The 22,557-nt window shown below is 43.3% G+C and overlaps 1 protein-coding gene across 1 annotated transcript in view; it reads left to right on the top strand.

Moving 5' to 3' along the window:
- lrp1b (LDL receptor related protein 1B) overlaps positions 1 to 22,557 on the top strand; it is a 1,292,371-nt gene that overhangs the window by 544,220 nt on the left and 725,594 nt on the right. Inside the window, exon 12 of the mRNA XM_033023505.1 lies at positions 14,634 to 14,814. Within this exon, the coding sequence (XP_032879396.1) occupies positions 14,634 to 14,814 (181 nt within the window). The remainder of the gene's footprint in view (positions 1 to 14,633; positions 14,815 to 22,557) is intronic.

Here is a 22,557-nt window from a genome sequence, read left to right as displayed (position 1 = left end):
CTTTGTAAGTGGGATCTGACCCATGGCTGCAAGTTTTTGTTTTTTAGCAGCTTCCTCTGTTGTTCAATTTCCATTCGCTGCTTATTTATCTGCTCTTGTTGTTTAATGAGATTCTGCAATGCATAACCATTCGTCCATTGCTCAGTGAAGGAGGCTCCATGCTGGACTACAGTGAAGTGTCCTAATCGCATTCGGTCCTGCATACTTTTGTCTTGACCGCAAGCCTCTATTCTTTAGACTTTTCTATTAGCAGCTTTCTACTCATTGTCACACATTTATTTAACCTTGCTTTGTATCGTTTAAGCCTTTTCTGTTGTTCATCTATTTGTCTTCTTAAGTCACATTTCTGGTTCTTCATCAAGAAGTAGGATCTATATTGTCTTTGCAATACAACACTGGCTTTGATTTGTGCTCTGTGTAGTTTTCTTGCTTTCTAAGCAAGGTAGTGAGACTGCACTATAACTGCTGTATAATTCAGTTTGAGGAAGTCTTTCCTATATCGTTTAAGCCTTTTGTATCATTTCAGCCTTTTCTGTTGTGCCTCTATTTGTCTTAAGTCTTTCCTATACCAACTCATACGGAGTACTGACTGCACTTTTATAGTACAGGTGCACAACCTTTTATCCGAAGATCCAAATAACGAAAACCTCCGAATAGCGGACATTTTTTCGGTCCTTGAAGAAAGGTCCTTGAAAACGTTCACCGAGGGCGGCCCGCAGAGGTGACAGCGGAACCTCCGGTCGGTCCTCGAAGAAAGGGGAACTAAATCCCCATTCATAAAAGAGAAGGTGAGGGTATATTGCGCGGGAGGGTTAATAATTGACAATATGCTGCTGCCTGCCCGCTGAGTTAAAAAGTTCCCACGGTAGACTCACGATACACAGTGTATCGTGAGTCTTGCGTGGGAACTTTTTAACTCAGCGGGGCAGGCAGCAGCAGATTGTCGCTCCCTTCAGTTTCACCCCACCTACACCCCTCTGCTTCCCGGCCATGTGTGTGACCCCTTCCCTCCCCTCTCCAGCTCCCCGCTCATTGCACCGGCGCGGGGGCTTTGCACTGTCTTCATGTCGGCGAAAACAGCAGGTCAGTGCCAGTCACCGGAGACGTCAGGACCAACGGGACACCGACCACCAGGCCCACTGCAACCACGGAGATCCCAGAGACCCACAGCCAGCAGCAGCAGCCCAGCCCCGTTCCAACTCCAGAGGAAAACTGCAAACTGGCCGGAGACGTCAGGACCACCAGAAGCCGCTCCCCGAGCTGCGCCCCCTCATCGGGACACCGACCCCATGCCCACTGCAAGCACGGAGATCCCAGAGACCCACAGCCAACAGCAGCCCAGCCCCACTCCAACTACAGAGGAACCTGGGTTGCGGATGACGGGGCGCAGCTCGGGGCGTCGTAGGGGCCCATCGGGGAGCGGGTTCCTGTTGGTCCTGACGTCTCCGGCCACCTGCCATCCTCCGGGAACTGTACCACCCTTGCAGGAGAGTGGGGTTGTTTGCAGTTGCAGAGGGAGGGGGCAAGGGCGGTACAGTTCCCAGTTCCAGTCCAGGGGGGTGGCCGGAGACGTCAGGACCAACGGGACACCGACCCCCAGGCCCACTGCAAGCACGGAGATCCCAGAGACCCACAGCCAGCAGCAACTCCAGCCCAGCCCCGCTCCAACTCCAGAGGAACACGTAGGGGCAGAAGCTGATGGTGTGTAAGGTACGTCTTGTTCTTGGGGTGGCGGATGAGGGGGCGCAGCTCGGGCTGTGGGCAAACTGCCACTTGTCGCCGTAGCGGCCCATCGGGGAGCGGATTCCTCTGGAGTTGGAGGGGGAGGGGGGGTATTGTGCTGTTTGATCGCCCCCTGCTATCCCAGGGACAGGGAGACACAGCGGCTTTTTAGACTGGTGGGCAATCACTTCCAAAGTTCTGCCCACAGTCAGTACACCTCTCCTACATTGCATTTCATACAAACATTTATTCTGCAAGAAAAAACTACATTGAAGACTCAAACTCGCGACCGAGTTTACTGCCGGGATCAAGGCGCAAACTCGCGACCTTGCGGATATGAGCCGAGCACTCTACCACTGAGCCAGCCATTAAAATCTACGCTAAAAAATTTCCATTCCGAAGACCGACAAATTCTGAATTACGAAAAGTGTCTGGTCCCAAGGCTTTCGGATAAAAGGTTGTGCACCTGTAGCTCTATTTTGCTTTACCCACTGTCTAAACACCAGACACTTGTAAGCAGCCTGAATGGTAATAGTTGCATCCCTCATTGACTGATATTACGCAAACTGGGAATGCCCTATTTTGCATGCTTTGTACCATCTCTGGATTGAAATGACTGCTTGTCGCATAGCTCTGTAGCGTACCCTTGATCGGTAACCAGCTTGACCGGTAACCAGGTATGCAGCTTGCAGAGTGACTACAGCCGTCTTTTGCATCAAGAAATGTTTTATTGTAATGCACATCATTATGAATGACTTAATATGGCGTGCTGCCTTGATTTTCTCAACCAATTCTCTGGCTTTAATCCTGTGGTAGAAGGCCTGAATACAAACCACTGCTTTTCTCAAACTATTATAATGTCTCACTTGGACATCTCTTATCTGGCAAGCTCTGTATCATTGCTGTACCGCAATGGCAGACCAGCGTAGTTTCTTGAAATACTGACGCTGTTTATGCATCTGATAATAAGTCTGTATGACCGTGGCAAATTTGTGCATGCACCGCTATTGCTTTCGAACAACCATTCCTTGGTAGGCAGCCTGAAGCAGTACAACACTGCTGTGTACCTTCATGTAAGTTTTGCGATCAATTTCCATTTGAAGGTGTGCCCTATAATGGGTTTGTACTATTATAGCTGCCAGTCTCATTGCCTTGTACAGACGGTATACTCTGTGCATTCTAAATGCTGCTTGTATTACCGTTGATGCCTTCTGTTTGTTCCGGCTCTCGCTCCGTACCATCATACCCCTGAATGCAGCTTGAATTGTACATTGAATTGAAATGTAAAGCACTTTGGCCAACGAGAGTTGTTTTTTTAAATGTGCTATATAAATAAATGTGACTTGACTTGACTTGACAAATATGACTTGACTTGAATAGTTAGGGTTGCCCTCTGGATGGCAATTTCCCTTTGCCTTTGACATTTTCCTTTGCCTTTTACCTTTGGCCTTTTGCACTTGACCTTCGTCACTTGCCACTTGACTTTTGTCACCACTTTGTTCTTGACTTTTGTCACTTTGCCCTTGACTTTTGTCCCTTTGCACTCCCCGTTTGTCCTTTGAGGGACTCCCTGCCCTCTTTAGTTCAGGCTCCTTGCCTCTGGATGCCCTTGGAGGATTTGGCGGGAAATGAGCCATTAATACCTCCTTACACTCCTCGTACGTTTTATCCGTGGGCTTTGCTGGCCGCAGTAACGTACGTAAGGTGTGATAACCCTCTCTTTCTAAGCCTATGAGGAAAATTGCTTGTTTCTTCACTCCAGTGATATCATTGGAAATGAACGAAGCCTTCAAGACTTCAGTCCATTTCTCAAAATTACACCCAGAATCTAACAGGGGCAACTTTCCTGCCATTTGAAAAGCCATGCTACCTGTTGCTATTCAGGTGCCCTATGTTCTGTTCTCTCACTGTGTTTTCTGCCCTGGACCCTTTTACATTCTAAGAGATTGTCCAGCTCACTGACTATTACATAATCTTATAATAATAGATTTATACTAATAGCCAAAATTTCAGGTTAATAGCCAACTAGAACATTTTAAAACATATTCTTGCTATGCACACAGATTTACTATTAATAACAGTGACCAATGCATTACATCCAAACAGACCTTTTATTGTGAAGGATTTCACCGGTCCAGCTTTTACTTTGAAGGATTCCACCAGTCCAGCTTGTCGGCCTGTGGACTCTGGTGCATCCTCGACCTCTCGGATACTCCAGAGCTTCTCCCAAGGACACTGTTTCTTTTGGCGCCAAATCTTTTTGCTTGGTGCTGTTCTACTTTGTTTCCAAATACAACCTCTATTTTAACTTGTTTTCATTTTTCTTGGCTGTCCTTGTTCTTTTTTTCATTGTTCTTTTATCCTCGTCGCCAATTGTTGTGTATTTGGGTCAGACTTAAAATAACACTCGGACACGGGAGTAAACTAACAAGCTTCTTTATTCCAGGACGCCTCCTTGAGTCTCCTTTGAGTCTCCCCCGCGCATGGGTCCTTGCACAAGACATCACATATGCTAATTCTATCACATACCTAACACATCCCATTACTATGTTTCTACAGAAGCTTCTGGAAGGAAGTCAATCAATCAAATAATGCACCATTCTTCTGGGGAGTATAAATAATTCAAACAAGGCTTCACACTTCAGCCAATCCACAGTAACATGAACAACTTGCAACATTATTAACAGTATTTACAATCCTTCTGCAGCCAGCCTATCATGCTAATACACTTGCAACACATTTGGGGTTCTCTGCAAAGTACTACAAAGTACATTTTAACAATAGTGAGGACATCTGGACCTCACCTTATCTGATAGTTCAATCTAGGACCTAGACTTCCTGGCGCCAATTTGCAGCTTTCAGCTTTGCACAGAAATTGACCAAACATGGGTTTGCAAATGCAATGATCCTGATCCTCCATTTCATATATCTCTATTTTAGCCAATATTAACATATTATCTAGAAAATTCAATTCAATTCAATTCAATTCAATTCAACTTTAATGTCATTGCACAAATACTGAGTATGGGTACAACAAAATGCAGTTTCGCGTCAGTCCGTAGTAGTGCAATATAGAAATTTAAAAAAAAAGAGGATACAGAATAATAAAAAATACAGAATAATTAAACAATGGGGACGGAGGGATCGGAGGAATCTATCGGCGGGACTCCGAGTTCAGCAATGCGACGGTATGATTGTAGAAGCTGTTCCTCATCCTACTGGTACGAGACCTGAGGCTCCTGTACCGCCTCCCTGATGGGAGGAGGGCAAACAGTCCATGGTTGGGGTGGGAGGGGTCTTTAATGATCTTCCCAGCCCGTTTCAGACACCGTTTTCGGTGGAGGGCATCCATGGCAGGGAGCGGGGCACCGATGATGTGCTGTGCGGTTTTCACCACCCGTTGTAGTGCCTTCCTGTCCGCAACAGTGCAGCTGCTGTACCATACCGTGAAGCAGGTGGTCAGGATGCTCTCGATGGTACAGCGGTAGAAGTTGGTCAGGATCTGGGGGGACAGGTGGGCTTTCTTGAGCCTCCTCAGGAAGTAAAGGCGCTGCTGTGCCTTTTTGATCAGCTTGGAGATGTTGAGGGACCAGGACAAATCCTCCGAGATGTGTACCCCGAGGAATTTGTAGCTGGAGACGCGCTCCACCTCAGTCCCGTTTATATGGATGGGGTATGTCTGCCCCCTCTGACCTTCCTGAAGTCGACAATAATTTCCTTCGTCTTCTTGGAGTTGAGGACGAGGTTATTGTTGGCACACCAGGTTGTCAGGTGCTGGACCTCCTCTCTGTAGGCTGACTCATCATTGTCACTGATCAGCCCTACCACCGTGGTGTTGTCAGCAAACTTAATGATGGCGTTGGATCTGTACTTAGGGATGCAGTCGTGGGTGAAGAGGGAGTAGAGGAGAGGGCTGAGCACACAGCCCTATGGCACGCCGGTGTTCAGTGTTATAGTGGTGGAGGTGAGGTTGTTGACCCTAACAGACTGTGGTCTGTTGGTGAGGAAATCCAGTGTCCAGTTGCAGAGGGAGGTGGAGATGCCAAGCCCGCTGAGTTTGGTGATCAAGCTGGAGGGGATGACAGTGTTAAAAGCGGAGCTGAAATCAATGAACAGCAACCTGATGTAGGAGTTGTTGTTGTCCAGGTGGGTCAGGGCAGAGTGTAGGGCCGCCAATATGGCGTCCTCTGTAGACCTGTTGGCCCGGTAGGCAAACTGATGGGGGTCCAGTGTGGGGGGGAGGCTGGCTTTGAGGTGAGCCAAGATCAGCCACTCAAAGCACTTAGCAATGACATGGGTGAGTGCCACTGGGCGGAAATCATTGAGGCTCCCTGTGGCTGACTGTTTGGGCACAGGCACGATGGTTGATGTCTTGAGGCAAGTGGGGACAACACCCTGGGCCAGTGAGAGATTGAAAATGTCGGTAAAGACTGGAGATAGTTGTCCAGCACATGCCCTAAGCACCCGGCCAGGGATGCCATCGGGGCCGGCAGCTTTGCGCTCATTCACCTTGCTCAGTGCATCTTGTACAGCAGAGGTGGAGAGACTGAGGGGTTGTTTATTTGGGGGTGGAGCAACTTTGATGGCTGGGGTTTTGTTATCTCGGTCAAAGCGAGCATAGAAATGGTTTAGCTCGTCAGGAAGGGTGGCGTTGTCTGGGGGAGGGGTGTTAACTTTCTGGTAATCGGCAAGGGATTTGATTCCTTGCCACATGCGCCTGGGGTCAGAGTTGTTTTGGAAGTGCTCCTCAATCCGCCGTTTGTGATTGAGTTTGGCATTCCTAATTCCCATTTTCAGATTGGCCCTGGATGAGCTGTATCCCTCAGCGTCGCCAGATCTGAAAGCGGCATCGCGAGCCTTCAGTAGGAGTCTGACCTCCCTGCTCATCCACGGCTTCTGGTTAGGGAAGGTCTTTATTTCTTTGTGGGTAGTGACATTATCAGTGCAGAATTTTATATAGTCCATAACTGTTGAGGTGTATGAGTTGATGTCCACTTGTGAATTGAAGGTGGACTGGGTAGCAAACAGACTCCAGTCTGTCTGCTGAAACTGCTGCTGTAAAACAGAGACAGCCCCCTCAGGCCAGACCTTCACTGTCCTCGTGGTAGGTTTCACGATTCTTGCCCTCCTGTAAAATAGATTAGTGCATTTACTTGTTACTTTGAAGGGGGTAGCTTATTTCAACATCGTATATTGCAGTGAAGCATGAGCCTCTGTAGTAGTTATTTCAAATTTAACAGTGATACCAAGAATTTAGCCTGCTGTTACAATTAAGGTCCCAGTTTCCATGGCATCATGACAACCGTGCCACCAAATGTCTAACAAAAATTGGGAAAGAACATTTTTCCAACACAATGAAAGTTTAAATTAAAATGTGCAATGAGTGAAAATCAGAAGTTGAGAAGGAACAAAATAAACCTCATAACTATTCCCTGTTTCTATACTATCTAAAATAGAGAAATAAACTATATAACAGCAATGTTATGGGGAGAAGGCAGGAGAATAGTGTTGAGAGGGAAAAATAGATTAGTCATGATTGAAATGGCGGAGTAGATTCTGGGATAATTCTGCTCCTGTGGCTTATGGTCTTATGGTCAACAAATTAGAAAGGTCAAGAGTAAAAGATCCATTTGTTAATATTGAAGTCTTTAAAATGTCAAATTTAAAGTAATTACATGTTTTAATTATATTTTGATTTGGGTATACTGATCATAAATTATATATTTCCATATTAATTTAAACCTATATGGATGCACAATGACTTTAATGCTAATTAACTTAATTTACATGGGAGCAGTTTTAGCTAAACAAAGCAAACCTCAAATTTCCAAGCAGTGAACAGAAGGCAGCTACTTGAAGTCATAGACTAAGAACAAATTACTTGCATTATGCTACATGACAATCTGTAATCAACTTCTTTAATTGCAGAGTATTACTCTTAACCGTGAAAGCAATAACAATGATGAATTTCAATGCAGTGAACTTTTTTCTCTCTCTGTAATCTGAAACAAATGATTCAACACTTCAGAAAGGTACTGTAGATTCAGAAGCTCAAAGTAAAATAAAAATAAAAACAACTACAGTAGATGTTGAAACCAACACTATAATGAATCCACAATACATCCATCACTAAAGTTGCCAGTTTTATTTCTATGACAATATCTATTTTGTAATTTGTGTATCTCCAATCTGTGTTTCTCCAACAATCTCCACACTAATCTTCCTAATTTTACTTCTCTTATATCTTTCAATAGTCAGAAGTATATAATCATGGAAAGATAACAATGCACTAAGAAGCCATTTGAGCATCTATATAAGACTAATGCTGCTTGATTCAGTCAAATGCTCTTTCTCTACTATTCCACGATTCTTTTTTTCAAGTTCTGATCCTTTCCAAAACCTTATACATGCATAATGAGATCCCTATACACTTGCTGCCTTAATAATTACAAACAAGCAGAACAGTCTATCAGGTTAGAGTCGCTTAAACTTACAAATTTGATGCCATTCAATTTTTTGTGCATCAAATGTTTTACCCAAATACCAGAGTGTGGGTACTCTGGATACATTTACGATATCTGGCAATAAATTTACAGTATGAATTGTTTCTGAGATTTATTCTCTTTTAGCTATCATCTCATTTGACCTTTGCAAAGCTGTCAGCGCTATGAAATAGATTTCTCCATGGCTGTCATTTCTCTATGGATGGCTGACCCTGAGGCTGAGATTCATTACAACATTGGGTTTGTTCAGTAGCGATTGTGGTTTTGTAGCACACTCTGCCCGTCGATGAGGAGAAATGGGGAGCAGAGGGGAAATGAACTGTGCAAAATATAGAAACATAGAAAATAGGTGCAGGAGTAGGCTATTCGGCCCTTCGAGCCTGCACCGCCATTCAATATGATCATGGCTGATCATCCAACTCAGTATCCCATACCTGCCTTCTCTCCATACCCCCTGATCCCTCTAGCCACAAGGGCCACATCTAACTCCCTCTTAAATATAGCCAATGAACTGGCCTCAACTACCTTCTGTGGCAGAGAGTCCCAGAGATTCACCACTCTCTGCGTGAAAAATGTTTTTCTCATCTCGGTTCTAAAGGATTTCCCCTCTAACCTTAAGCTGTGACCCCTTGTCCTGGACTTCCCCAACATCGGGAACAATCTTCCTGCATCTAGCCTGTCAAATCCCTTAAGAATTTTGTAAGTTTCTATAAGAGTAGAAAAGTTCTAGGAGTAGATACTCCTCACCCATGGATGGTATGGTTTGATCATCATTTCCCCCTCATCTTCCGCAAGCTATCGCAAGCAATGATAGACATAAAAAGCTGGAGTATCTCAGTGGTACAGGCAGCATCTCTGGAGAGAAGGAATGGGTGATGTTTTGGGTCGAGACCCTTCTTCAGACTGGTTAGGGATAAGGAAAATGAGAGGTATAGACAGTGATGTGGAGAGATGAAGAACAATGAATGAAAGATATGCAAAAAAGTAAAGATGATAAAGGAAACAGGCCATTGTAAGCTGTTTGTAAGGTGAAAATGAGAAGCTAATGCGACTTGGGTGGGGAGGGAGCAAGGGTAGAGCTGCGGGGTAACGAGGAGACACGAGTGAGGGCCTCATCTATGATGGGAGAGGGGGACCCATGTTCCCTAAAGAATGAAGACATCTCGGATGTTCTAGTATGGAACACCTCATCTTGGGCGCAGATTTGGAGTAGACAGAGGAATTGAGCGTAGGTGATAGAGTCTTTGCAGGAAGCAGGGTGGGAAGAAGTGTAGTCAAGATATTGTGGGAGTCAGTGGGTTTGTAATAGACGTCAGTCATTGGTCTATTTCCTGTGATGAAGACTGTGAAGTCAAGAAAGGGGAGGGAAGTGTCGGAGATGGTCCAAGTAAATTTGAGTGCAGGATGAAAATTGGTGTTGAAGTTGATGGAGTCCATGAGTTCTGCATGGATGCAGGTGGTAGCACCGATGCAGTCATCAATGTAACAGAGATAAAGTTTGGGATTAGGGCCAGTGTCACAAGCCTTGTTGGGGTTATAGACCAAGGCATTGCAACTATCAGTGCACAGAGCCTCAGGGCTGCTGGCAACGAGACCTTTAACATATTAAAATGACTGGAGAGGTTTTAGCAAATATAAAAATAACATGCCTTGAATTCAGGCAAGGTTCACTCCTTGTTGAACTGCAGGTTCATAATGGAACTTACAAGCTGAGATATTTTAATCCAATTTTGGAACCCATATCACATCCATCACTCAAGGTTGCACTTTCATTTGTATGATGGTATCTACATAATTCGTGGATGTTTAAAGGGCCTGTCCCACTTTGCGATTTTTTTCGGCGACTGCGGGCGTCACTCACTGACGCCCGCAGTCGCTGAAAAACCGTCAAGTTGTACGACAATCTACGACAGGTTACACAGTTGATGTCAAGCTGCGACAATCTGCGTCAGCCGACGTCACAATTTTCAGGACCACAACAACGACAACATATGACAGCACACAACAGTCTACGAAAGCACCTATGACATCCTGCGACTGCACAAACGTCAAAAGTGACAGCCGAAGTCAACATACCTCCACCCGCGACATGACACGGCAAGGTACCACAGGCTGTGTCACTGTCTATGACATGTGAGGACAACAAGTTGACGCATGATGATGCATGATGATGCAGGCTGTCGCTAAATGAATCTGCCGAGGTCATGATCTTGCATCACCATGCATCACCGGGTGTCACCCGAGGACAGCCTACTTCAGCTTGCGACAGGGTGCATGACACGATAGACACGCAGGTTGTCGCAGAAAGATTTTGAACATTCCAAAATCCACGGTGGCAAGGAGACACTGCGCTTCATTACATGCGACACCCCACGTCACGCCGCGACAACCACTTTTCAGGCTATCGCTGAAAATGTCAACCAAGTGGGACAGCCCTTTAATGGTCATCAATGTGCAAATGGGGAAATGGGATCAGTATTAGAGTGAATTGTCACAGGAAATACCATGTCCAGTTTCCCAAAGGATAGCACATCAAAACATGTACAAAGTGCTTCTTTGTCTGCTATTTATACATTAGAAAACAATGAATTTAAATTTCTAAACCATGTCCTTTGATGAGATGTCAAGGGCAGGATTCCAAACATTCAAACATTGGAGATAGACAAAATGGAGTAACCCGCTGGAGTAACTCAGCGGGCCAGACAGCATCTCTGGAGAGAAGGAGTGGGTGACATTTTGGGTTGAGACCCTTCTTCAGACAAGGGAGGTGCGTGACAGTCTACCGCGCTGACCTCTTCTGCACTGAGGCTAGGCGCCAACTCTCGGACATCTCCTCCTACTTTTCCTTGGACCAGGATCCCACACATGAGGACCAGACCACAATCTCACAGACCATTTCTGATTTTATCACTTCCGGCAGTCCGCCCTCCATAGCCTCGAGCCTTATCGTTTCCCAGCCGCACGCGGTCTGGTTTTATCTTCTCCCCAAAATCCATAAACATAAATGCCCTGGCATTTACTTAATTCAACCAAATCTTGTTTGAAAAGTGGGCATGGAATTAGGAGGTTCAAGGTCAAAGGAAAATTAAGTTGGAAATGATGTGGCACTTGCATGGATGATGGGGCCAAGTGGGATTTATTTAAAGAAGAAGATGATTATAGATTATTTGTAGCGAACAGTGGAGTTCCTAATGTGACCCAATCTTTGGTCCATGACATGAACCCTTCAACATGTCAAAGCTACAGCCTTGTATTTTAATTTCAGGAAACAATATTTTGATTTAAAATTTCTTGGTCTGCTTCTTTGGGAGATGATTTATTTTAATTGCAAAGAGTAAATTGTCCACCAACAGAAATGAGCGAACCATTTGAAATCTCATGGCAAGGTCTTGTGGAGCTGTTAGCTCTTCCGGCGGAGGTACATTTATTTTTCCCATTCCCAGCCTGGCTGCTGAAGGAAGCTGTGGGCCTTTAAGATTGGCATTAACTGTGTCACCCAGTTAATGGAATATATCGCAAGAAAACACAATGCCTCACTGCATAAAGAAATTTGATCAAAGTGAGTCGGCATCAATTTGTAATGAATAGGTCACATCTGATTAATGTAACTGAATGTTTGATGTCATATTGAAGATGAATATCTACATGGACTTTCAGAATGTATTTTCCAAGGCACTTCTCAAAAGACTAATAGAAACATTGAGAGCACAATAAACAAAATATAAAGTTAAAAAAATGCATATATTGTATTAAATATAATGTCTGTTTTTTTTTCCTGGTTAAGATAGCCAAATATGCAATACACATCTTGACATGATCAATTTATCTAATCCGGATAATCCATCGGAAATGAAAATGATGTGGATCCCTTGGGGTTGAGTAAACATTCTTTCCAAACCCAAGATCTAGAAATAATAACTAAGTCTCTCACATAACCTGGAGTACATTAGACATATCCATAGCTTATGAAGGCAGAATATTTAACAGTAAACAAACATGCAGAGGTAAAATCAGTAGGGAAAAAAAACAACTTTAGTAATCTGGAGGAAATAGTTTCAATATCCAATTGATCATGCAGCTTTTGTTGAAAAGGTGTCGGTTGTATCAGAATCCTGGAAAAAAGCTGTTTCATGTATTGCATTTGCCAATGAACAATCTATAAACATTTAAAAGAGGTTATACTATTGATGTAATTAGTGACTATATCATCCACTGGGAAATCTGTTAATAGTCATCGAGTCTTACAGCGTGGAAACAGACCCTCCATCCCAAAATGCCTACACTGCCCAGTTTGTTCCATCTATATTCGTCCCACCTGTTTGCATTGGCCTGTATGTGGGGGAGATTGGCAAACTCAGACTTTATTGTCTGGAGTGCAGGAGGCTAAGGGGTGATCTTTTAGAGGAGTATAAAATCAAGAGGGGAAATTGATTGGGTGAGTGAACAGTTTGGGTGAGTGGACGAGTTGGGCTGAAGGGCCCGTTTCTGTATTGTATGCCTCTTGACTCTATTTTTCTACTGAAAGAGCCAAATGAAAGACATTGAATTGTAATTGTATATTGAATTTGAAACAAACAGATGTACCGAGAATGCAAAGAGAAATATACAAGAATAATCTGACAGAAGCTTGTTTGGAAATTAACGTGGGTTGGTATCTAGAGGTTGAAGGTATTATGAAATTTAGAAAGAAGAAAGTAGGAAACGGTGAAGAAGAAACTTTGTTTAGGATTGTTAGTTTTATTTTAATAGGGAGGGATGGGTTAAGTTCATGAATGTTGAATAAAGAAGCAGTTTGGTGAGATATGTCAAAAGCAAGGAATCATTTATGAGAGAGGAGTGCAGGAAAAAAAATCAGTTACACACAATTCTTGATCACAGCTATTCTTCTCTGTTCACATGCATCACATGGATACATCAAGTTTATTCTGGCGAAGTTTAGTGGGCAGATTTTCAGCATATTTTACGAAATTATTGGTAATTTTTTTGGAAAGGTTTGACCAATGTGTCGGATTCAAGGATCTGCAATCTAAGTTACTCCACTTTGTAGACACAAGGTATTGAGGAGTCTGTAATCTTGCATACAAGACCAAGTTTTCACATTTTGATTGAACTTGATCAAATTAGCTGAATGCAAGGATCACTTGGAAAAGCAATTCTATAACTGGGAAGCAAAATTAAATTAAATTAAATGTCTTTATTTATATAGCACATTTTTAGTCAACTTGCATTGACCCCAAAGTGCTTCACATAATTACATCCACACACACAGGCAAAGGTGGGTGAAGTGTCTTGCCCAAGGACACACACAGGCAAAGGTGGGTGAAGTGTCTTGCCCAAAGACACAACGACAGTATGCACTCGGGATTCGAACCAGCTACCTTCCGGTTGCCAGCCGAATACTTAGCCCATTGTGCCATCTGTCGTCCCAAGCAAGCCTTAAGACTGTGGCCAAGCAGAAGTATTTCAGTTAAATAGTAATAATTTAACGAGGAAATCACATTCAATTATAAAACATAAACATCAAATTGTTCTAGTTCAACTACAACTCTGGCCTCTATCCAGCAATATTGAAAATTGCCCAAGGATGGCATGTTGACAAAGAACAAGACATATTCAACCCGACCAATTACGAGCCCTATCAGTTAATTCAATCTGAATTACAAAGTAATGGAGCTACTTTCGAGCAGTGCTCTCAAATGAAACTGTATTAAACAATAATCTGCTCACTGTTCAGTTTATTATTGTCACGTATACCAAGGTACCGAGGTGCAGTTTGTTGGCGTGCTCTCCAGTCAAAGAAAAGACTACATAATTACAATCAAGCTGTCCACAGAGTACACATAAAGGATAAAGGGTACAATGTTTAGTGCAAGATAAAGTCCAGTTAAAGATAGGTCAAAGGTAGTGGTAGAAAGAACATAGTTAATGTAAGAAATGCTGCTGTTGAAATTAATATTTAAAAGAATGGACTAATTGCCATGGATGATAGCTGGTCCACTTCTGGGATCAGCACACAGCGTTATCTAGCTGCTACGCCATCTTAGGAAGGGCCTATCAGATGGTTAAAGCTTCTGTACATTTTGCTGTGATGCACAACTGCAATATGAAAACAAACTGAATAGTCATAATGCCTGAGATCGTCATTAGAATGCTTATAAGAAAACAAAATCACACATCCTCGGTAGAAGCTCACCACCTTGCTTTATTCCATCAATATAAAGATGTGAGAGATGACAACTATCTAAACAGTGTTGACGTAAACATCGGCAAGTATATCCATTGTATCTAGGGGTAGGAAACATTGCCTCAGTTTTCACTCTGGGTTAAGAGGTGAACATATGATTGACACCAAGATAGCACCACAAGGCCATTTGACTCATGATCAGTATTTGTACTTTCAATTTCCAGGTGTGGATAATGTTGAAGGTATTGCTGTGGACTGGATCGGAAATAACTTGTACTGGACTGATGATAGCTACAAAAAGTCTATAAGTGTAGCAAGACTGGAAAAGGCATCCCAGACCCGGAAAACCTTGGTGGAAGGACAAATGTCACACCCAAGAGCAATAGTTCTGGATCCTTTACATGGGTAAGTGCTCTCTTTTTCAGCTTCTTCAAACTGATGGCATAACTATTGAATTTGCACTCAGGCATAGTTTTGTACTGAATAAAAAGCCAAGTATGGAAGATTCCTCTGGTGAGACAGGGATTTCATGCAAACTGTGTCATCGTATTGTTCAAGACGTCGTGCTATCATCATTGGTTTACAGGAAATGCACGATAAATCTGCAAATGAACAACTATCATTCCTGTGTTCAAGAAGGAACTGCAGATGCTGGAAGATCGAAGGTACACAAAAATGCTGGAGAAACTCAGCGGGTGCAGCAGCTCCATAGGTGCTGCTGCACCCGCTGAGTTTCTCCAGCATTTTTGTGTACCAACTATCAGATGGCACAATGGGCTAAGTGTTCGGCTGGCGACCGGAAGGTGGCCGGTTCGAATCCCGCTTGGAGTGCATACTGTCGTTGTGTCCTTGGGCAAGACACTTCACCCACCTTTGCCTGTGTGTGAATGTGTGTGAATGTGTGTGAGTGATTGGTGGTGGTCGGAGGGGCCGTAGGCGCAGAATGGCAGCCACGCTTCCGTCAGTCTGCCCCAGGGCAGCTGTGGCTACAGAAGTAGCTTACCACCACCGAGTGTGACTGAGGAGTGAATGAATAATGCGATGTAAAGTGCCTTGAGTATTAGAAAGGCGCTATATAACTCCCATCCATTATTATTATTATTATTCCTTGTTGACACAAAATGCTGGAGTAACAGCGGGACAGTAGCATTTCTGGAGAGATGGAATAGGTAACGTTTCAGGTCGAGACCCTTCTTCCCTTGCCGTGTGTTAACCATCCCTTCTGACCTCCCCTTTCTAATATGGAACGGTCTGTCCTCAGCAGAGGCCTCACCTTTGTTCCCCTCTGCCCCCACCTCAACGAGTTCCGGGACTGCCACAAAATAATTCCGGCAGCCCAACTATCATTCCTTAGCATTTTGAAGTCCAATATAATGTTGAACATAAAATGCATTATTTACTTGAGAATGCCTTTTAACAGCAAAAGATAAAATAGACCAAAAAAGGAATGGTGGCAATTTTACTTAGCTGCATCATAATTCATATTACAGGCCAAAGCCAATGAGCTTGATTGATTTACTGGCCTAGTGATGGGATTGGATGGGCAGATTCAAAGTTTTACTTTAGTTTAGGCTAGAGATACAGCATGGAAACAGAGCCTTCAGCATCCACACCAACCATTTACCGAAGCCAATTAATCTACAAACCTGTACGTCTTTGGAGTGTGGGAGGAAATTGGAGCACTCAGGGAAAGCCCACGTGGTCACCAGGAGAATGTACAAATTCCATACAGACAGCACCCATGGTCAGGCTTGAACCTGGATCTCTGACGCTGTAAGCAGCAACTCTACCTCTGTGCCATTGTGCCACCCTGGAGGTCAAATGCCTGGATTGGATGGCCATCAGTGACTATCAAATAAATAAGAACTCTATCGTATAATATCTCAATTGCATTTGAAAACAAATTTCCTGAGTGCTTTCAACACAATGTGAAGGCAGCATCTCTGGAGGACATGGATAGGTAACATTTTAGATCAGGCCCCATCTTCAGACCAGGGTCCCAACCCAAAATGTAACCTATCCATGTCCTCCAGAGATACTGCTTACCCCGCTGAGTTAGTCCCGCACTTTGTGTTTCAAACAGGATTCCAGCATCTGCAGTTTCTTGTATCTCCATTTCATGACAGATTGCTGCCATACTAGCTTTATATACTTTTTTGCATCAAAAGATGAGGATGACCTCCATAGTAATCGTGGGACATTATCAATATTGTTGACTACATTGAACCATTGTGTTGTCTTCAGTTCTCTTCTTTCTCCCACATCTAGCATTATAGAGAAGGGAAGTCATTATCGGGAAAATTCTGTGGGATAACATTTTCTCGCATTTGGAAGAGATTGGGTTAATCTGGGAATGTCAGCATGGGTTTGAGTTTTCTTGAGGAGGTGTTGATGGTGATTGAGTTAAGGGCAGTGGACAAACTCTACATGGATTTAATAAATCAATTGGTCCCTACCGGTAGGCTGTTCCAGAAGCTTAAGATATGTGGGATCTACAGAGACCTGCTAAAAGTATATCAAATTATGAGAGGCATAGACTAGGTGGACATTTAGAACCCTTTTCTCCAGTGTAAAAATGTCAAAGACAGCTTTAAGGTTGGAGGAGGAATGCTTAAAGGAAATGTACTAAACTAAATTTTTACACAGATGGCATTTCAGAGGCTTTTAGATAGGCTTTTTAGATGCAGGGAATGGGGGGATATGAATCACATGCAGGAAGAAGAGATTAGTTTATTGGCATCATTTTTGGCATGGACATTATGAACCAAAGGGCCTCTTCTTTTGTTGTACTTTCAATGTTCTATGTTCTTGCTGTTGTTTGTAGGACTTTGCTTTGTGGGCCTGTCCCACTTAGGTGATTTTTCAGGTGACTGCCGGCGACTGTGAAGTTGGAACACACACACACACAAACACATCGCAAAGGCGGGGGACAGGGCAAGCAGGGGGAGCACTGTCTGAAATTCGCACGGTGCAAACCCAAGGTGATACAGACACACACCGCGAAGAACAGGAAGGCTGGCGCTGTAATTAAGATGGCTAGCACAGTGTACAATAAGTCCTTTAAAAGAGAGGGGGGGGGAGAGGAAGGAGGGAGATAACTTTTAAGAAGCCAGACAACTTTTAATAAGCCAAAGATACACGGCTGTGAAGCTCGGCGGACATTTAACATTGCCGGTCGATTATCCATTGTTCTGAAAACTACTGCTTACGTTATATTTTCCCCAATGAGCCAATGAAATTCACCAGTCAGCACCAGCTACAACCTACAGGAGCCTAAGAGAACCTTTGACCTCCTGGCAACCCACTAGGACCTCCTTGCGACCCACCTACGGCTCAAGAATTCTCGCTACTTTCCATGGCGGCTTCATTCTAGTCGCCGCAAATTTTTCAAGATATTGAAAAATTCTCGGCGACCATAATGAGGCCACGACTAGTTCCCAGAATGTGGGAACTCCTCACGTCCATGAAGGCGACTCCCCGGTAAGCATCAGCGAACATGTGGCGACTGCATAGTCTCCCGCATTGCCTAAAAAGTTGCCTAAGTGGGACTGGCCCATTAGGACTGAATTTCCTACAATACAACAATCAAAACCCTTTTACAGTAGCTCATTGTCTGAAGCACTTTGGGATGATATTAGATCACGAAGGGCCTTAAAATTTCAAATTTAACCCAAGATAAGTTTATTCAGCTCATGCCAAAACGAGACTGCATAATCCAGGATAGCTAAGATAGCTGAGCAGATCACTCAACATGTGGTGAATTATATTTTGGAGGAAATAAAAAAGTTTGGCCAAATATAAAGCATAAGGTCGGCTCCAGCAATGACGGTATTGATGGCAATGTTAAAAATTGTCTCCATATGTCTCCATTGGTCTCAATCACTCCAAGATAGATGCACACAACTACTGAGCAAGTGGCCACTTTTTTTTCCCACATCTTACTTTCCATTTTATTCCATGTAAATAAAATTACTGCTTCAGTAGAATTAATGTCATTACATTTAGTATTCAGGGTTGGGGTCAATGGTAAAAGCAATGAGTTGCTTTGTACTAGAATCCAATCAGCAGTAAATGTAAGGAAGACAACTCAAGGGGATAGCAGCCCATCTCATGAGAAATTGTTAGTGAATATAATGTGGGAACAATTCATGCAATCTATTATTTTATGCTGCAACCTTTTTATTAAAATTGCACGAGTTCGTAAATGGTACAGTTTCCAAATTTCCTTGCTAGTAGGGAATAGTGTCCTTGTATAAAATATTCTTTAACTTTGTCCTATTCCCCTTGATGCACCAGCATTAATGCCAGTGGGATTCCAAGCAAGGCTATTTAAAAATAATGTTGGTGGCAAAAAAAGTACTTCTATTGAGCATGTAATTTAACAAATCCTCTTGCTGTATAAATAGTGCACTGGCCTTATAGAGCACTTGAAAGATCTTGAGAATTATTTCTTAAAATTTGTTCTTATATATACAAACGTCAGAGAAAATAGAGTAGTGCAGCAAAAAAACTGGCCCTTTGGCTCACAATGTCCGTGCCAAACACGATGCATGTTAAATTAATCTTCTCTGGGAGAGGACACAGACATAAATGTAGCTGCAAGTACGGTTTTCAACTGGCTTTAGTTGTTTCTCTTTATTCATGGAAAAAAGCTCCAATTTACTATGTCAAATGTCTGTTTGATATATATGAGACTAGGGGGAAGGACAAAGCTTCAAGAACAAAATATAAACATAGTTTGAATAGCATGAGAAAACACTAAACATTGTGACTAAATGTTATCATAACTTGCCAGGAAAATCTTTGGTTTATTAAAGGGTTGTCTGAAAGAGACAATGGTTCTGGTTAAGTGGAGATACACCTTCAGCAAGAAAAAAGATAAGGCAATGAAAGGCAGAGCTGGAAGCAAATAAAAAGTATTCTGATTGATAGCCAGCATAAAAATTGAATTAAAATGTCTTCTATAGGCCGGTACATTATAAATGAGTTGTATGAGGAGAGATGGGACCAATTGAGGAACAAAGAGGAGATCCCATGAATTGAAGTGTATGTCATCGGCAGGACGCTAAATACATATTTTGAATTTATTTCTGCCAAGGAAGACGTTGTAGTGGCCATTTGGCCTGTTTTGCATGTCATTGAGGATGGCATGTGCCTATAAATACAATGGTTAGAGTTACAGTGAAAGTGTAGCTGAAGTGATGAGAGCCTAAAATGTTCAAATGTGTACCAATTAATGTACAGTTAAAATGTGATGAATATATTTAAAATAGCCAAGTTACCAGTTTGTGAACTGGCATCAAGGGAAGTAATAGCTGAAATAACAGAGCTATTGGCCCTGGTACAATGCCATAAAAAGGATTGACACACTTTTGGGTTTGCATCTCTTTGTCTCATCTATGTGGTATGTAGTGGAGTAATGTGGAGGCCCATCTATCATGTTAAAGTGGTTCATGGTAACGCAACAATTTTCCTTGACTAAAGGGCACAACATTTAGCATTGTTGATATGACCTGCCATGGTGTAATTCTTCATTATTTAAGTGAATAATGAAACAATTTCTGGCATGGAAGTCGAAGAATTATTAATTGTAACTTAAACTAGACTAAGTGGGACCCAACGCAAAATTCCATCACTCACCCGTTCCCCCAATGCAACCCGTTCCCCCAACGCAATATTCCACCATTCACCCATAGCAGGCACGGCTCATTTCCCCTCATCCCCCAGCACTCCACTCCTCCTCTTCATCCTCCCTCTTCTCTCCCCTCTCCTCCCCAATCCCTCCCTCGCCTCTCCTATTCATTTCCCCTACCCTCAGTCACTCACTCCCTCACTCCCTCCCTCCAAAACTCATCACCCCTCCCTACCCCCTCCTTTCCCTCTATCCCCCACCTCCCCCACTCCTCACCTCCCCCCCCCCCACTATCCCTCCTGACCTCCCTCACTGCCCTCCTGGCCCTCTATTCCCCACTCCCTGCCTCCCCCACTCGTCTCCCTCTATTGCCCCTCCTTCCCACTCTCCCTCCTCACCTCCCCCACTTTCCCCCCTCTCCCTCCCTACCCCCTCCTCTCCCTCAATCCCCTACTCTCCCTCCTCACCGCCCCAGGATCTCGAGGTTGCAGCAATTGGCCTCGCAGTCGGCCTCAGAGTCGGTCTCAGAGTCGGCCTCAGAGACTCCCTCCTCACCTCCTCAGGATCTCGAGGTTGCAGCAGTCGGCCTCGCAGTCGGCCAGGCTCTGGTCGACGCAGCTCCAGCCAGTGGTGATACACAAACTCTGCTCGCTCTGCTCCTTCAGCTTTATTCTCCCCGCTGGTGAGTGACAGAGGACCCGGCCAATCAGTGCGGCAATGTTGTGCCGGAAGGGGCGTTGCTTGCCCGGGTGACTGACAGGAGAGGAGACCTTAATAACTTTTAAACTATACCATCGATCAGAGCAAAACTTGTTGCACTTGAGCACAGGAGAATGGTGAGTAAGGTGGTGGTACGCTACCATGTACCATTTTTGCGCAAATAGATAAACCACGCAAACCAGAAGAGCACAAGATCAGAGTTTTAGTTATGTATAGATAATTTTTTTCTTAATTATGTAACAGTGAAGATTCTAATTCAAATCATTGAAAAAAACAGCTGAGTGCTTTAATGGGGTTTTGGGGAAAACTGGCAGGAAATGTTAAGGTGCTTGTGCTGCCCGGGGTGGTACCGGTAAATTAATTTTAGTTCTTTGTGCAATTTACACCCAGATCTCAGTTCTGCAATATTCTCCAATGATCTACCATTTACTGTGCAATTTCTTTGCTGGTTTGACATACAAAGTGCAACACCTCACACTTGTCAGACATCAACGCATTGATATGCCAGATGGAAATCTTTAATTCATGTCCCCCAACTGACTTAGCATAATATTTGTTTCTTGTTTTACTTATAAATTAGTTATGAATGGGGATGTAGGTTGCACATTGGGCAATTTGTGCTAATCAAGCAGCCCTGGGCACCATCGTCACATGCATGAATGATACTGGATAATCGTGAGCTATGTTAAGGCAATTATTACCCAGTGGTACTCAATCCAATTTTCCATGGTGAGAAAGGGTCCCCAAAGCAGTAAATCATGACAAAATGGCTTTCATGTGCAATTGAGAGAAAATAATTGCAGTTTCTTAGTAAAGGTTGGAGGTAGTTTCTGTGCATGTTTTAACACAACAGTGAGTGTTTCAGAAGAAATTCTGCTCAGTAAGATAAAGGAAGATAGGCATAAAATGGTGGAGTAACTCAGTGGGTCAGGTAGCATCTCTGGAGAAAAGAAATAGGCGTGGTTTTGACCCAGGCTCAATCCTGACTATGGGTGCTATCTGTCCGGAGTTGGTACGTACTCCCTGTGACCTGCGTGGGTTCTCCCCACAAGCTCCCACAATCCAAAGATGTACAGGATTGTAGCCTACTTGGTTGGATAAAATTGTAAATTGTCCCTAGTGTGTGTAGCATAGTGTTAGTGTGTGGGGATCGCTGGTCAGCACGGACTCGGTACGCCAAAGTGCCTGTTTCCGTCCTGCATTTCTAAACTAAACTAAACTGAAAGTTCTTGAGAAAGTCCTTTAAGGCTGTGACACATCTCCCATGATTCTTAATGGTAAATTGCTGTAGGTGCAATCTCAGCAGACAGCTGTTGTCTACTGCATTTAAACACAGAAATGAAGAAGAAAACAATACCAATGTATTTTAAAGTTTTATTTTCCTGTTTTCTTTTGCGTGAGGGTGATGGTGATGGGTGATCCAGATCTCAGTACCCATTGGGCACACAAAGTAAGCATTAAATGGTTTACAAAGGTTTATATGTAAAGTTCTGTAGCCTCTTCTAGATCCTTTATTTTACTTAAGGATTTAGGGCAACATGGTTTTGAATTTGACTCATACAAATGTTTTATTGCAGATCAATTATGATAACATTACAACCTACAATACTTATTTTCATTGTCAAAAATCAATATGCACTTTCTGTAAAGATTTAAGATGGTAGAAGCAGATTCAATCATTGTTTTCAAAAGGTAAAAATTCAATTGGTACGAGGGATTGAGAAAAAGTCTGTAGGGCTGTTGGAGAAGATTTGAGGAAAAAGAGTGACGATTTTTCTTTGTGAGATTCAGTTAAA

The sequence above is a fragment of the Amblyraja radiata genome, chromosome 7, assembly GCF_010909765.2.
Source record: "Amblyraja radiata isolate CabotCenter1 chromosome 7, sAmbRad1.1.pri, whole genome shotgun sequence".
Taxonomy (NCBI): Eukaryota; Metazoa; Chordata; class Chondrichthyes; order Rajiformes; family Rajidae; genus Amblyraja; species Amblyraja radiata.
The sequence above is the reverse complement of the archived record's forward strand: the minus strand, read 5'-3'. Positions and strand labels throughout refer to the sequence as shown.